General features: G+C 45.8%; 1 protein-coding gene across 1 annotated transcript in view; it reads left to right on the forward strand.

Moving 5' to 3' along the window:
• The window catches only part of LOC142313077 (oocyte zinc finger protein XlCOF7.1-like), a 44,479-nt gene extending 31,127 nt beyond the window's left edge, over nt 1-13,352 (forward strand). The window contains exon 5 of the mRNA XM_075352062.1: nt 13,318-13,352. Coding sequence (XP_075208177.1) covers nt 13,318-13,352 — 35 coding nt within the window. The remainder of the gene's footprint in view (nt 1-13,317) is intronic.
• The last annotated feature ends 4,378 nt before the right edge of the window (nt 13,353-17,730 follow it).

A 17,730-nucleotide genomic window follows, 5' to 3' on the forward strand; every position in this document is an offset into this window, starting at 1 on the left:
GTCCTTGGGAGAGAGGAGTATAAAAGGAGGAGTAGTCCTGGGGAGAGAGGAGTATAGTAGGAGGAGTAGTTCTGGGGGGAGAGTAGTATAATAGAAGGAGTAGTCCTGGGGGGAGAGAAGGATAATAAGAGGAGAAGTCCTGGGGGGAGAGGAGGATAATAGGAGGAGTAGTCCTGGGGATAGAGGAGGATAATAAGAGGAGAAGTCCTGGGGGGAGAGGAGGATAATAGGAGTAGTAGTCCTGGGGGGAGGGGAGTATAATAGGAGGAGTAGTCCTGGGGAGAGAGTAGTATAATAGGAGGAGTAGTCCTGGGGAGAGAGGAGTATAATAGGAGGAGTAGTCCTGGGGAGAGAGGAGTATAATAGGAGGAGTAGTCCTGGGGAGAGAGGAGTATAATAGGAGGAGTAGTCCGGGTTGAGGGGAGTAGAATAGGAGGAGTAGTCCTGGGGAGAGAGGAGTATAATAGAAGAAGTAGTCCTGGGGGGAGGGCAGGATAATAGGAGGAGTAGTCCTGGGGGGAGAGGAGGATAATAGGAGGAGTAGTCCTGGGGAGACGAGTATAATAGGAGTAGTCCTGGGGGAGAGGGGGATAATAGAAAGAGTAGTCCTGGGTGGAGAGGAGTATAAAAGGGGAGTAGTCCTGGAGAGAGAGGAGTATAATAGGAGGAGTAGTCCTTGGGAGAGAGGAGAAAAATAGGAAGAATAGTCCTGGGGGGAGAGGAGGATAATAGGAGGAGTAGTCCTGGGGAGAGAGGAGTATAATAGGAGGAGTAATCCTGGAGGGAGAGGAGTATAATAGGAGGAGTAGTCCTGGGGGGAGAGGAGGATAATAGGAGGAGTAGTTCTGGGAGAGAGGAGTATAATAGGAGGAGTAATCCTGGAGGGAGAGGAGTATAATAGGAGGAGTAGTCCTGGGGGGAGAGGAGGATAATAGGAGGAGTAGTCCTGGGGTGAGAGGAGGATAATAGTAGGAGTAGTCCTGGGGGGAGAGGAGTATAATAGGAGGAGTAGTCCTGGGGGAGAGGAGTATAATAGGTAGAGTAGTCCTGGGGAGAGAGGAGGATGATAGGAGGAGTAGTCCTAGGGGAGAGGAGTAAAATAGGAGGAGTAGTCCTGGGGTGAGAGGAGCATAATAGGAGGAGTATTCCTGGGGGGAGAGGAGTATAATAGGAGGAGTAGTCCTGGGGGGAGAGGAGTATAATAGGAGGAGTAGTCCTGGGGGGAGAGGAGTAAAATAGGAGGAGTAGTCCGGGGAGAAAGGAGTATAATAGGAGGAATAGTCCTGGGGGGAGAGGAGTAAAATAGGAGTAGTCCTGGGGGGAGAGGAGGATAATAGGAGGAGTAGTCCTGGAGGGAGAGGAGTATAATAGGAGGAGGAGTCCTGGGGGGAGAGGAGGATAATAGGAGGAGTAGTCCTGGAGGGAGAAGAGTATAATAGGAGGAGGAGTCCTGGGGGGAGAGGAGTATAATAGGAGGAGTAGTCCTGGGGAGAGGAGTATAATAGGAGTAGTCCTGGGGGAGAGGGGGATAATAGGAGGAGTAGTCCTTGGGAGAGAGGAGAAAAATAGGAAGAATAGTCCTGGGGGGAGAGGAGGATAATAGGAGGAGTAGTCCTGGGGAGAGAGGAGTATAATAGGAGGAGTAGTTCTGGGGAGAGAGGAGTATAATAGGAGGCTTAGTCCTGGGGTGAGAGGAGGATAATAGTAGGAGTAGTCCTGGGGGGAGAGGAGTATAATAGGAGGAGTAGTCCTGGGGGAGAGGAGTATAATAGGTAGAGTAGTCCTGGGGAGAGAGGAGGATGATAGGAGGAGTAGTCCTAGGGGAGAGGAGTAAAATAGGAGGAGTAGTCCTGGGGTGAGAGGAGTATAATAGGAGGAGTATTCCTGGGGGGAGAGGAGTATAATAGGAGGAGTAGTCCTGGGGGGAGAGGAGTATAATAGGAGGAGTAGTCCTGGGGGGAGAGGAGTAAAATAGGAGGAGTAGTCCGGGGAGAAAGGAGTATAATAGGAGGAATAGTCCTGGGGGGAGAGGAGTAAAATAGGAGTAGTCCTGGGGGGAGAGGAGGATAATAGGAGGAGTAGTCCTGGAGGTGAGGAGTATAATAGGAGGAGTAGTCCTGGGGAGAGGAGTATAATAGGAGTAGTCCTGGGGGAGAGGGGAATAATAAGAGGAGTAGTCCTGGGAGGAGAAGAGTATAATAGGAGTAGTAGTTCTGGGGGGAGAGGAGTATAATAGGAGGAGTAGTCCTGGGGAGAGAGGAGTATAATAGGAGGAGTAGTCCTGGGGGGAGAGGAGGATAATAGGAGTAGTAGTCCTGGGGGGAGAGGAGGATAATAGGAGGAGTAGTCCTGGAGGTGAGGAGTATAATAGGAGGAGTAGTCCTGGAGGGAGAGGAGTATAATAGGAGGAGGAGTCTTGGGGGGAGAGGAGGATAATAGGAGGAGTAGTCCTGGAGGGAGAGGAGTATAATAGGAGGAGGAGTCCTGGGGGGAAAGGAGTATAATAGGAGGAGTAGTCCTGGGGAGAGGAGTATAATAGGAGTAGTCCTGGGGGAGAGGGGAATAATAAGAGGAGTAGTCCTGGGAGGAGAAGAGTATAATAGGAGTAGTAGTTCTGGGGGGAGAGGAGTATAATAGGAGGAGTAGTCCTGGGGGGAGAGGAGTATAATAGGAGGAGGAGTCCTGGGGGTAGAAAAGTATAATAGGAGGAGGAGTCCTGGGGGAAAAGGAGTATAATAGGAGGAGGAGTCCTGGGGGTAGAAAAGTATAATAGGAGGAGGAGTCCTGGGGGGAGAGGAGTATAATAGGAGGAGTAGTCCTGGGGCAAGAGGAGCATAATAGGAGGAGTAGTCCGGGGGGAGAGGAGTATAATAGGAGGAGTAGTCCTGGGGGGAGAGGAGTATAATAGGAGGAGTAGTCCTGGGGCAAGAGGAGCATAATAGGAGGAGTAGTCCGGGGGGAGAGGAGTAGAATAGGAGTAGTAGTCCTGGGGAGAGAGGAGTATAATAGGAGGAGTAGTCCAGGGGGAGGGCAGGATAATAGGAGGAGTAGTCCTGGGGAGAGGAGTATAATAGGAGTAGTCCTGGGGGAGAGGGGGATAATAGAAGGAGTAGTCCTGGGTGGAGAGGAGTATAAAAGGGGGAGTAGTCCTGGGGGAGAGAGGAGAAAAATAGGAGGAGTAGTCCTGGGGAGAGAGGAGGATAATGGGAGGAGTAGTCCTGGGGGGAGAGGAGGATAATAGGAGGAGTAGTCCTTAGGAGAGAGGAGTATAATAGGAGGAGTAGTTCTGGGGGGAGAGGAGGATAATAGGAGGAGTAGTCCTGGGGGGAGAGGAGGATAATAGGAGGAGTAGTCCTGGGGAGAGAGGAGTATAATAGGAGGAGTAGTCCTGGGGAGAGAGGAGGATAATAGGAGGAGAAGTCCTTGGGAGAGAGGAGTATAATAGGAGGAGTAGTCCTGGGGAGAGAGGAGTATAATAGAAGGAGTAGTCCTGGGGGGAGAGGCGTATAATAGGAGGAGTAGTCCTGGGGGGAGAGTAGTATAATAGAAGGAGTAGTCCTAAGGGGAGAGGCGTATAATAGGAGGAGTAGTCCTGGGGGGAGAGGAGGATAATAGGAGGAGTAGTCCTGGGGATAGAGGAGGATAATAAGAAGAGAAGTCCTGGGGGGAGAGGAGGATAATAGGAGTAGTAGTCCTGGGGGGAGGGGAGTATAATAGGAGGAGTAGTCCTGGGGAGAGAGTAGTATAATAGGAGGAGTAGTCCTGGGGAGAGAGGAGTATAATAGGAGGAGTAGTCCTGGGGAGAGAGGAGGATAATAGGAGGAGTAGTCCTGGGAGAGAGGAGTATAATAGGAGGAGTAGTCCTGGGGGGGGGTATAATAGGAGGAGTAGTCCTGGGGAGAGAGGAGTATAATAGGAGGAGTAGTCCTGGAGAGAGAGGAGGATAATAGAAGGAGTAGTCCTGGGGGGAGAGGAGGATAATAGGAGGAGTAGTCCTGGGGGGAGAGGAGTGTATAATAGGACGAGTAGTCCTGGAGAGAGAGGAGGATAATAGAAGGAATAGTCCTGGGGAGAGAGGAGTATAATAGGAGGAGTAGTCCTGGATGGAGAGTAGGATAATAGGAGGAGTAGTCCTGGGGGAGAGGAGTATAATAGGAGGAGTAGTCCTGGGGTGAGAGGAGTACAATAGCAGTACTCCTGGGGGGAGAGGAGTATAATAGGAGGAGTAGTCCTGGGGAGAGAGGAGTATAATAGGAGGAGTAGTCCTAGGGGGAGGGCAGGATAATAGGAGGAGTAGTCCTGGGGGGAGAGGAGTATAATAGGTAGAGTAGCTCTGGGGAGAGAGGAGGATAATAGGAGGAGTAGTCCTGGGGGGAGGAGTATAATAGGTAGAGTAGTCCTGGAGAGAGAGGAGTATAATAGGAGGAGTAGTCCTGGGGGAGAGAGGAGTATAATAGGAGGAGTAGTCCTGGTGAGAGAGGAGGATAATAGGAGGAGTAGTCCTGGGGGGAGAGGAGTATAATAGGTAGAGTAGCTCTGGGGAGAGAGGAGTATAATAGGAGGAGCAGTCCTGGGGGAGAGGAGTATAATAGGTAGAGTAGTCCTGGAGAGAGAGGAGTATAATAGGAGGAGTAGTCCTGGGGGAGAGAGGAGTATAATAGGAGGAGTAGTCCTGGTGAGAGAGGAGGATAATAGGAGGAGTAGTCCTGGGGGGAGAGGAGGATAATAGGAGGAGTAGTCCTGGGGGGGAGAGGAGTGTATAATAGGAGGAGTAGTCCTGGAGAGAGAGGAGGATAATAGAAGGAATAGTCCTGGGGAAAGAGGAGTATAATAGGAGGAGTAATCCTGGGGGAGAGGAGTATAATAGGAGGAGTAGTCCTGGGGGGAGAGGAGTATAATAGGAGGAGTAGTCCTGGGGTGAGAGGAGTACAATAGCAGTACTCCTGGGGGGAGAGGAGTATAATAGGAGGAGTAGTCCTGGGGAGAGAGGAGTATAATAGGATGAGTACTCCTGGGTGGAGAGGAGGATAATAGGAGGAGTAGTCCTGGGGAGAGAGGAGTATAATAGGAGGAGTAGTCCTAGGGGGAGGGCAGGATAATAGGAGGAGTAGTCCTGGGGGGAGAGGAGTATAATAGGTAGAGTAGCTCTGGGGAGAGAGGAGTATAATAGGTAGAGTAGTCCTGGAGAGAGAGGAGTATAATAGGAGGAGTAGTCCTGGGGAGAGGAGTATAATAGGTGTAGTCCTGGGGGAGAGAGGAGTATAATAGGAGGAGTAGTCCTGGTGAGAGAGGAGGATAATAGGAGGAGTAGTCCTGGGTGGAGAGGAGGATAATAGGAGGAATAGTCCTGGGGGGAGAGGAGTATAATAGGAGTAGTAGTCCTGGGGGGAGAGGAGTATAATAGGAGGAGAAGTCCTGTGGGGAGAGGAGTATAATAGGAGGAGGAGTCCTGGGGGGAGAGGAGTATAATAGGAGGAGGAGTCCTGGGGGGAGAGGAGTATAATAGGAGGAGGAGTCCTGGGGGGAGGGGAGTATAATAGGAGGAGTAGTCCTGGGGCAAGAGGAGCATAATAGGAGGAGTAGTCTGGGGGGAGAGCATGATAATAGGAGGAGTAGTCCTGGAGGAGAGGAGTATAATAGGAGTAGTAGTCCTGGGAAAAGGAGTATAATAGGAGTAGTCCTGGGGAGAGAGGAGTATAATAGGAGGAGTAGTCCTGGGGGGAGAGGAGTATAATAGGAGGAGTAGTCCTGGGGGGAGGGCAGGATAATAGGAGGAGTAGTCCTGGGGGGGGAGGAGGATAATAGGAGGAGTAGTCCTGGGGGGAGAGGAGTATAATAGGAGGAGTAGTCCTGGGGGGGGGAGGATAATAAGAGGAGTAGTCCTAGGGAGAGAGGAGGATAATAGGAGGAGTAGTCCTGGGGGAGAGGAGTATAATAGGAGGAGTAGTCCTGGGGTAGAGGAGTATAATAGGTGGAGTAGTCCTGGGGAGAGAGGAGTATAATAGGAGGAGTAGTCCTGGGGGGAGGGCAGGATAATAGGAGGAGTAGTCCTGGGGGGGAGGAGGATAATAGGAGGAGTAGTCCTGGGGGGAGAGGAGTATAATAGGAGGAGTAGTCCTGGGGGGGGAGGATAATAAGAGGAGTAGTCCTAGGGAGAGAGGAGTATAATAGGAGGAGTAGTCCTGGGGGGAGAGGAGTATAATAGGAGGAGTAGTCCTGGGGGGGGAGGATAATAAGAGGAGTAGTCCTAGGGAGAGAGGAGGATAATAGGAGTAGTCCTGAGGTGAGAAGAGTATAATAGGAGGAGTAGTCCTGGGGAGAAAGGAGTATAATAGGAGTAGTCCTGGGTAGAGAGGACTATAGTAGGAGGAGTAATCCTGGGGGGAGAGGAGTATAATAGGAGGAGTAGTCCTGGGGGGGTATAATAGGAGGAGTAGTCCTGGAGGGAGAGGAGGAAAATACAAGGAGTAGTTCTGGGGGGAGAGGAGGATAATAGGAGGAGTAGTCCTGGGGGGAGAGGAGTATAATAGGTAGAGTAGTTCTGGTGAGAGAGGAGTATAATAGGAGTAGTAGTCCTGGGGGGAGGGGAGTATAATAGGAGGAGTAGTCCTGGGGAGAGAGGAGTATAATAGAAGGAGTAGTCCTGGGGGGAGAGAGGAGTATAATAGGAGAAGTAGTCTTGGAGGGAGAGGAGGATAATAGAAGGAGTAGTCCTGGGGGGAGAGGAGGATAATAGGTAGAGTAGTTCTGGTGAGAGAGGAGTATAATAGGAGGAGTAGTCCTGGGGGGAGGGGAGTATAATAGGAGGAGTAGTCCTGGGGAGAGAGGAGTATAATAGAAGGAGTAGTCCTGGGGAGAGAGGAGTATAATAGGAGTAGTTCTGGGGAGAGAGGAGTATAATAGGAAGAGTAGTCCTGGGGAGAGAGGAGGATAATAGGAGGAATAGTCCTGGGGGAGATGAGTATAATAGGAGGAGTAGTCCTGGGGGGAGAGGAGTATAATAGGAGGAGTAGTCCTGGGGAGAGAGGAGGATAATAGGAGGAATAGTCCTGGGGGAGATGAGTATAATAGGAGGAGTAGTCCTGGGGGGAGAGGAGTATAATAGGAGGAGTAGTCCTGGGGGGAGAGGAGTATAATAGGAGGAGTAGTCCTTGGGGGGAGAGGAGTATAATAGGAGGAGTAGTCCTGGGGAGAGAGGAGGATAATAGGAGGAGTAGTCCTGGGGGGAGAGGAGTATGAGAGGAGTATAATAGGAGGAGTAGTCCTGGGGAGAGAGGAGTAAAATAGGAGGAGTAGTCCTGGGGGGTGAGGAGTATAATAGGAGGAATAGTCCTGGGGGGAGTGGAGTATAATAGGAGGAGTAGTCCTGGGAAAGGGGAGTATAATAGGAGGAGTAGTCCTGGGGGGAGAGGAGTATAATAGGAGAAGTAGTCCTGGTGGCAGAGGAGTATAATAGGAGGAGTAGTCCTGGAGAGAGAGGCGTATAATAGGAAGAGTAGTCCTGGGCAGAGAGGAGGATAGTAGGAGGAATAGTCCTGGGGGAAGAGGAGTATAATAGGAAGAGTAGTCCTGGGCAGAGAGGAGGATAGTAGGAGGAGTAGTCCTGGGGAGAGAGGAGTATAATAGGAGGAATAGTTCTGGGGAGAGAGATTATAATAGGAGGAGTAGTCCTGGGGGAGAGGAGTATAATAGGAGGAGTAGTCCTGGGGGGAGAGGAGGATAATAGGAGTAGTAGTCCTGGGGGGGAGAGGAGTATAATAGGAGGAGTAATCCTGGGGTGAGAGGAGTATAATAGGAGTAGTCCTGGGGGGAGAGGAGCATAATAGGAGGAGTAGTCCTGGGCGGAGAGGAGTATAATAGGAGGAGTAGTCCTGGGAGAGAGGAGTATAATAGGAGGAGTAGTCCTGGGGAGAGAGGAGTATAATAGGAGGAGTAGTCCTGGGGAGAGAGGAGTATAATAGGAGGAGTAGTCCTGGGGGGAGAGGAGGATAATAGGAGGAGTAGTCCTAGGGAGAGAGGAGTATAATATGAGGAGTAGTCCTGGGGAGAGAGGAGTATAATAGGAGGAGTAGTCCTGGGGGGAGAGGAGGATAATAGGAGGAGTAGTTCTAGGGAGAGAGGAGTATAATAGGAGGAGTAGTCCTGGGGAGAGAGGCGTATAATAGGTAGAGTAGTCCTGGGGAGAAAGGAGTATAATAGGAGGAGTAGTCCTGGGGTGAGAGGAGTATAATAGGAGTAGTCCTGGGGGAAGAGGAGTATAATAGGAGGAGTAGTCCTTGGGAGAGAGGAGTATAATAGGAGGAGTAGTCCTAGGGAGAGAGGAGTATAATATGAGGAGTAGTCCTGGGGAGAGAAGAGTATAATAGGAGGAGTGGTCCTGGGGAGAGAGTAGTATAATAGGAGGAGTAGTCCTGGGGGGAGAGGAGGATAATAGGAGGAGTAGTTCTAGGGAGAGAGGAGTATAATAGGAGGAGTAGTCCTGGGGAGAGAGGAGTAATCCTGGGGGGGAGGAGGATAATAGGAGGAGTAGTCCTAGGGAGAGAGGAGTATAATAGGAGGAGTAGTCCTGGGGAGAGAGGAGTATAATAGGTAGAGTAGTCCTGGGGAGAAAGGAGTATAATAGGTAGAGTAGCTCTGGGGAGAGAGGATGATAATAGGAGGAATAGTCCTGGGGGAGAGGAGTATAATAGGAGGAGTAATCTTGGGGGAGAGGAGTGTAATAGGAGGAGTAGTCCTGGGGGAGAGGAGTTTAATAGGAGGAGTAGTCCTGGGTGGAGAGGAGGATAATAGGAAGAGTAGTCCTGGGGGAGAGGAATATAATAGGAGGAGTAGTCCTGGGGGGGGAGGAGTATAATAGGAGGAGTAGTTCTGGGGGGAGAGGAGTATAATAGGAGGAGTAGTCCTGGGGAGAGAGGAGTATAATAGGAGAAGTAGTCTTGGGGGGAGAGGAGTATAATAGGAGGAGTAGTCCTGGCGGGAGAGGTATACTCTAAGGTTTTCTAGCATGAGGGGAAGTATAAGAGCCCCCTGTCCCTCATTATCCTTCAGTCACATTGCGACAATCAATCAGAATATTTGCTGTAGCACATTCCAGAGAACTGGTGTTAAGGCCCCGTCACACTAAGCAACATCGCTAGCAACATCGCTAGCAACATCGCTGCTAACGAACAACTTTTGTGACGTATCAGCGATGTTGCTAGTGATGTCGCTGTGTGTGACATCCAGCAACAACCTGGCCCCTGCTGTGAGGTCGTTGGTTGTTGCTGAATGTCCTGGGCCATTTTTTAGTTGTTGCTGTCCCGCTGTGAAGCACAGATCGCTGTGTGTGACAGCGAGACAGCAACAACTAAATGTGCAGGCAGCAGGAGCCGGCTTCTGCGGAGGCTGGTAACCACAGTAAACATCGGGTAACCAAGAAGCCCTGTCCTTGGTTACCCGATATTTACCTTCGTTACCAGCGTCCGCCGCTCTCACTGTCAGTGCCGGCTCCTGCTCTGTGCACATGTAGCTGCAGCACACATCGGGTTAATTAACCCGATGTGTGCTGTAGCTAGGAGAGCAGGGAGCCAGCGCTAAGCGGTGTGCGCTGCTCCCTGCTCTCTGCACGTGTAGCTGTGTGCGCTGGTAACCAAGGTAAATATCGGGTTGGTTACCCGATATTTACCTTAGTTACTAAGCGCAGCATCTTCCACGCGGCGCTGGGGGCTGGTCACTGGTTGCTGGTGAGCTCACCAGCAACTCATGTAGCGACGCTCCAGCGATCCCTGCCAGGTCAGGTTGCTGGTGGGATCGCTGGAGCGTCGCAGTGTGACATCTCACCAGCAACCTCCTAGCAAATTACCAGTGATCCCTATCGTTGTTGGGATCGCTGGTAAGTTGTTTAGTGTGACTGGACCTTTAGGCATGGGAGATTCGAATTAACGAAGATTTAACTCTTAGATCTCGAAATTGGAAAACAGATTCAGAATAGATTGTTTCCTAATTTAATTTCTAATATTATGGTTTAAAAAAATAAATATACTTTCAAAATGATATCCTTAAAAAATAATAACTGTTTATTTTTAGCAGATGACTGTAACAGGAGTTCAGATGGAAATCTAAAATCTTCAGAATTTAAAACAGATGATCAAACGATCACACATGATATATATGAAGAGCATGCTGCTTTCCCAGATATACCTCCAGTCCTTCCTTGGAAAGCTCTATCATCTGATCTTTTCAAACAAGTCCAAAATTACAATTTATCACAGAATTGTAAGCAAAATAAATGTTACAGAAGCGATGTGGAACATGAAACGGCTCCTACAAGAGAGAAACCATTTTCATGTTCAGAGTGTGGGAAATGTTTTATTCAGAAAAGAAACCTTGTTAAACATCAGAAAATTCACAAAGGGGAGAAGCCATTTTCATGTTCAGAATGTGAGAAATGTTTTATTCGGAAATCATATCTTGTTTGGCATCAAATATCTCACACAGGGGAGAAGCCATTTTCATGTTCAGAATGTGGGAAATGTTTTATTCAGAAATAAGACCTTGTTGTTCATCAAAGATTTCACACAGGGGAGAAGCCGTTTTCATGTTCAGAGTGTGTGAAATGTTTTATTCGGAAATCACACCTTGTTGTTCATCAAAGATCTCACACAGAGTAGAAGCCGTTTTCATGTTCAGAGTGCGGGAAATGTTTTATTCAGAAAATAAACCTTGTTACACATCAGAAAATTCACACAGGGGTGAAGCCATTTTCATGTTCAGAATGTGGGATATGTTTTATTGGAAAATTAGATCTTGTTTGTCATCAAAGATCTCACACAGGGGAGAAGCCATTTTCATGTTTAGAATGTGGGAAATGTTTTATTCAGAAATCATATCTTGTTTGGCATCAAATATCTCACACAGGGGAGAAGCCATTTTCATGTTCAGAATGTGGGAAATGTTTTATTCAGAAATCATATCTTGTTTGTCATCAAAGATCTCACACAGGGGAGAAGCCATTTTCATGTTCAGAATGTGGGAAATGTTTTATTCAGAAATCAGACCCTGTTGTTCATCAAAGATCTCACACAGGGGAGAAGCCATTTTCATGTTCAGAACGTGGGAAATGTTTTATTCGGAAATCACACCTTGTTAGACATCAGACAAATCACACAGGAGAGAAGCTGTTTTCATGCCCAGAATGTGGTAAATGTTTTACTAGGAAATCATATCTTGTTGACCTTCAAAAAAATCACACAAAATTAAACCATTTTTAAGTTCTGGAAGTGGAAAATGTAATTCTCAGAAACCAGATCTTGTTAAACATGTGAAGAAGCCGCTCAGGGAAGGAGCTTTTTTCATGTTGTGAATAATTGAAATGTTTAACTGGTAAATCAAGTCTTGCCGACCATCAGAAAACCAAGAGAGCGGAGCAGCCATTCGTGCTTTCAGAATTTGCCAATTTTTTTTTTTATCATTAATCAGGTCCTGTTGTCAGATGAGTCACACGGGAGAAGCCATCATGATGTACCATAATTCAAAGGGTTTTATCAAAAAATCAGCAACAATTGCTCAAGTAAGAATTGGTGAGGGAAAGAACCATTTTTTCTCTTTTTAAATTTATCGTATTTTTCAAACCATAAGAATGTGGTCATGATGCACTGTTATGGGGTGTATCTGCTGCTGACACTGTTACAGGGGTAATATATCCCAGTTTCTAGTGCAATGTGTTTGATGACTTTCCTTTTAAATAGTGCTTATAACAAATCTGTGGCTGTCTTTATTATTTACTAAAACAGTGAAGATTCGCAGATTAGTGATTTTTTTTATAAATATAATCCAGTACCAAAACTTTTGGAAGTGTCCCTAATGTCCCCAAATGGAACTTCCAGGTTGTGAGATCCCACAACCATCAGCGATCACTCTCACAGTGAACGAGTGAACTCTTCGACTCCAGCTCTGCGGCATCCTTCTTAAGCAGTTCAGTAAAACCTTAAAAAGTATGTGACAGTGCTGGATTAGTTGAGAGAGCAATATCTCATGCTTAGAGCAGCCGCAGAGACTTGTGGGATCCCGCTCTGCATACTGAGATCCCACAAAATGGAAATTCGAGCTCCACTTTGCTAGTAAGTTGGGTATTTCGAGAGCCTTTATGAACATTTGTGAAAGGTTTTGATACTGGATTATGTTTAGATAATTTGCTAATCTCCGGTTGCCCACTGCTTTATTTACTAAAAAGCGCAGCCCCAGATTGGAGATAGGAACTCATAAGTATATCATATTGTAAATAATTGCATTTCAAAACTTGTTTTGTTAATAAATGCTTGTAAATGTACAGTATATTCTCCATGCCGGTCTTTCTCTATTATTTAGATGTGATGATTTTGCCTCCAAACCTCTGGAGTTGAGGCAGATCTGTAGGCATTTAGCACACAAAATAGTGAGGGGATGTCACAGAGTTGTCACAGCTGGCAGAAAATCCAATGGCAGAAGTGTTGGATAATCTCAGAGATATGCAGAACGTGTTGTTAACTGACAGTTTTCTGTTTCTGCAGCAGTGGACTCTTTGACTGTGGGAAACTATCAGTTTTTCCTCTGTTGCGAGCCTCTGACTTTCTTTATAAACTTCACCCTGGGGTGCTTTGGGTGAGGTTTATAGTTGTTCCTGGTTGTGGTTTACAGCGGTCGTCTCCTCTTGTTGTTCCACAGACGTCTGTGGTAGCTACTCCTAAGATAAGTGTTTGAATTTTGCTATGTACCTGGGCTCAGGTGGTAGCATTTGTGTCTCCCTTGTATTGTTTCCTTTTGTCTCCCTTAGCGTAGTGATGTTGCCGAAGCGCTCATACCTGCCATTCTTACTTAGGCCCAGATCAGGGTTTTCCTAGGGTGAGGTATTCCTGCTCGGCGACAGGTGCAGAACCTATATAGGGTTGGTGAGGGCACTGAGGGTGAGCTGTATTGTGAGGGGTCACCACTTCCCCCTTTCCCTAGTGATAGGGCATTCTTTTCCCGTTCCCTTTTGTATTGTAATATACGGCTGGTATAGCTTCTATCCCCAGCCGTGACTGTTCTAGCATGACACTAAGAGGCACATGCCACTCGTCAAATGCTCCAGATTCATGAAGAGGCATACACCACTTCATGAATCAGGAGTGGCTCCCGCAGAAATTGGGCTCTTTATGTTATAAAAATGATCCCTTTACAAATGATAATTATTTTAATTAAAAAAACTAAAGGATTTTATATGTCTGATATCTAATGGATTATTTTTTTGTGGGTCTACCCACAAAAAGAGATAAGTAGACCCGTTGAAGTTTGCGTTCAGCTTTTTCTGTTATATTTTAGATAAAGTTCAGTTCGGGGAACCAGACTGGTCCTGAACCCTGTTGGAAGTCACTGATTGGGCAGTTTGGGTCTCCGCCCACATGCATCCAGCCATTAACAGTATTTATTACCGGTGGAGGGATGACTGGGTTTTTTCCTTAAACACAATACATCCTCTAACAATGTTTTTACCTCCCCGTGAAAGCCATTCAAACACTGCAAGCGGCTCGCACTGGGCCGAGCACTGAGTGTACCCGAGCACTGCGATGCTAGATCAAGTGGTTAGGATACATAAAGCACCCGAACTCCAAACTCTAACACTGATTCTTTTTATAAAGTCTGTATTTGGTACAAACCCCGAACTTTACTCTTTATCCCTCATCTCTGACCACAGACCTTTTATTAGTTCTGGTCTCTTCTACACCCATAATCTAAACTGTAATAAAAGGTCTGTGGTCAGAGATGAGGGATAAATAGTCATACGTAACGTGCATGTACACTAATGCCCGAAGCCTCACAAATAAGGTGGAGGAATTAGAATTAATATTGTTGGAAAAAAATTATGATATAGTTGGGATATCAGAGACATGGCTGGATGAGAGGTATGACTGGGCTGTTAATTTACAGGGTTATAGCCTATTCAAGAATGACCGTACAAATAAGCGAGGGGGAGCTGTGTGTGTCTATATGTAAAATCATCCTTAAAACCCATCCTGCGTGACAACATATGTGAGGGTACTGAGAATGTAGAGTTCCTATGGGTGGAGATAAGGGGGGGAGAATGAATAATAAAATATTGATAGGGGTGTGTTATAAAACACCGAATATTATGGAAGAGGTAGAGAATTTCCTCATAAAGCAAATTGATATAGCAGCGAGTCTCGGAGAGGTAATTATTATGGGGGACTTTAACTATCCTGATATAATTTGGGTTACAGAAACTTGCCGTTCCAGCAAAGGAAATAGATTTTTGATAACAATGAAAGATAATTACCTTTCACAAATGGTACCGGACCCCACAAGAGGGGGAGCACTACTAGACCTTGTACTAACCAATAGGCCAGACCACATATCAAATATACAAGTTGGGGGTTACTTGGGGAATAGTGATCACAAAATAATAAGTTTTCATGTATTCTTTAGTAAGATGTATAGTAGAGGGGGTACAAGGACACTAAACTTCAGGAAAGCAAATTTTAAACGGTTGAGAGATGATCTTAGTGCAATAAACTGGGATGATGTACTAAGTAATAAAAGTACACAAAGCAAATGGGAGACTTTTATGAGCATCCTGAATAGGGCTTGTGCAGAAAATATACCCTATGGGAACAAACATGCTAGAAATAGGAGGAAACCCCTATGGCTAAATAGAGCTGTAAGGGAAGCAATAAAAGAAAAACAGAAAGCCTAAAAAGAATTAAAGAGGGTAGGTAGTGATGAGACATTATATAATTATAGAAAATTAAATAAAATATGTAAAAAGCAAATTAAGTTAGCTAAGTTTGAGACCGAGAGACTCATTGTGAGAGAAAGTAAAAATAATCCTAAAATATTCTTTAACTACATAAACAGTAAAAAACTGAAAAGCGATAGTGTTGGCCCCCTTAAACATAGTCTTGGTGAAATGGTGAAGGGGGATGAGGGTAAAGCCAACCTGCTGAATGAGTTTTTTTCTACGGTTTTTATACAAGAAAATGCCATGGCAGATGACATGACCAGTGATAGCATAAATTCACCCTTGAATATTACCTGCTTAACCCAGCAGGAAGTACGCCGCCGCCTCGAAATCACTAAGGTTGACAAATCTCCGGGCCCGGATGTCATACACCCCAGAGTACTACAGGAATTGAGTTCTGTGATAGACCATTATTTTTAATCTTCTCAGATTCCTTAATTACAGGGTCGGTACCGCAGGACTGGCGCATAGCAAATGTGTTGTGCCAATATTCAAAAAGGGGACAAAAACTGAGCTGGGAAATTATAGGCCAGTAAGTTTAACCTCTACGGTTGGAAAAAATCCTTGACGGTTTCTTGAGAGATGCTATAATGGAGTATCTCAAGAAAAATAACCTTATGACAGTGTATTAACATGGGTTTATGAGGGATCGATCCTGTCAAACTAATTTGATCAGCTTCTATGAAGAGGTAAGTTCAAGCCTGGACCAGGGAAATGCAGTGGATGTTGTGGATATGGACTTTTCAAAAGCTTTTGATACAGTGCCACACAAAAGGTTGGTACATAAAATGAGAATAATGGGGATAGGGGAAAATATGTGTAACTGGGTTAAAAACTGGCTCAGTGATAGGAAACAAAGGGTGGTTATTAATGGTACCTACTCGGACTGGGTCTCAGTTCATAGTGGGGTACCACAGGGGTCAGTATTGGGCCCGCTTCTTTTCAACATATTTATTAATGACCTTGTTGGGGGCATGCGGAGTAGAATTTCAATATTTGCAGATGATACTAAACTCTGCAGGGTAATCAATACAGAGGAGGATAATTTTATATTACAGGAAGATTTATGTAAATTGGAGGATTGGACTGAGAAGTGGCAATTGAAGTTTAATGTAGATAAATGTTAGGTCATGCACTTGGGTAGAGGAAATAAAATTTAATTGTAGAACACTGGGTAAAACAGACACAGAAAAAGACTTGGGTGTATGGGTGGATGGTAAACTTCACTTTAGTGGCCAGTGTCAGGCAACTGCTGCCAGGGCTAATAAAATAATGGGATGTATTAAAAGAGGTATCTGTGCGCACTAGACCATTTGGTGCGGATTTTTTCCGGAGGTCCGGAAATCTTCCACTCCCAGAAGTTTCTCAAGAAATTTTCTTGAGAAACTTCACATTTCTAGTGTGCACAAAGCCTAAGTGTTCATGAAAAAAATATAGTCCTACCTCTGTACAAGTCACTAGTGCAACCGCACTTAGAATACTGTGTACAATTCTGGTCACCGATATATAAGAAGGACATAGCTGAACTGGAGAGGGTGCAGAGAAGAGCCACCAAGATTATTAGAGGAATGGGTGGGCTGCAATACCAAGACAGGTTATTAAACTTGGGGTTATTTAGTTTGGAAAGTCGAAGGCTTAGGGGGGATCTAATCACAATGTATAAATATGTGAGGGGACAGTACAGAGACCTTTCCAAAGATCTTTTTACACCTAGGCCTGTGACTGGAACACGGGAGCATCCGCTACGTCTTGAGGAAAGAAAGATTAATCATAATCACAGACGAGGATTCTTTACTGTGCGAGCAGTGAGACTATGGAACTCTCTGCCGCATGATGTAGTAATGAGTGATTCACTACTAACATTTAAGCAGAGCCTGGACGCCTTTCTTGAAAAATGTAATATACCAGTTATGTATATTCAAAAACAGAAGAAAAAAATCAGCTCACCGAGTTGCTGTAGTCCGCTGTGTGTCCAGGGCTGCGCACGGAAGGCTAGGCTGCCATAGAAGAATCAGGAAAGAAAAATTTCCAGCGCGGTCCAAGTTCTCATATAAAAATTAATCTTTATTGGTCAATCCATAAAATAGGGGTTTACAGGCGGTCAGCAAGATAATGCATAGATATTATTCAGACTCCACAAAGCTACGCGTTTCGACGTGAGTCTTAATCATGCGCTGAGAGCATGATTAAGACTCACGTCGAAACGCGTAGCTTTGTGGGGTCTGAATAATATCTATGCATTATCTTGCTGACCGCCTGTAAACCCCTATTTTATGGATTGACCAATAAAGATGAATTTTTATATGAGAACTTGGACCGCGCTGGAAATTTTTCTTTCCAGTTATGTATATTAGATTTTATGACAGGGTGTTGATCCAGGGAACTAGTCTGATTGCCGTATGTGGAGTCAGGAAGGAATTTTTTTCCCCATTGGAACTTGTTTGCCACATTGGGTTTTTTTTTGCCTTCCTCTGGATCAACATGTTAGGCTACGGGTTGAACTAGATGGACTTAGAGTCTCCCCTCAACCTTAAAAACTATGTTACTATGATACCTATGCTGGGGTTTTGTGGACTCAATGGGATTCGGTCACTAAGTGTTTACCACTTAATTAAAAATCAGAATAATGTAGAGACAGTGTCACACTAGGAACGGTGAAGTACCAAGCGAACGGCGAAAGAGAAGGGAAACCCTGTGCCTAGGGTAAGGGGAGATGAGAAAGAAAACAAAGAGAAAAATTGTATATAAAACTCCCTGACTATAAATAAATAAATTGCAAGTGCTTAATAACAGTGTGCTTAGTATATACATTTTTGCAAAAAGGTAAGAAGCTGTCCCACCTCGTCACGCTGTACCCATCTGGGACAGTCCCTAACCAACTAAAGTTAAAAACATTTTCTGTACCTGACTTGTGTTTATCAAAACTCCAATGTGAATGGTAACAAGTGGTCAGCTGGGTCCCAGATTAAATACACCGC

The sequence above is a fragment of the Anomaloglossus baeobatrachus genome, chromosome 5, assembly GCF_048569485.1.
Source record: "Anomaloglossus baeobatrachus isolate aAnoBae1 chromosome 5, aAnoBae1.hap1, whole genome shotgun sequence".
NCBI classification, from domain to species: Eukaryota; Metazoa; Chordata; class Amphibia; order Anura; family Aromobatidae; genus Anomaloglossus; species Anomaloglossus baeobatrachus.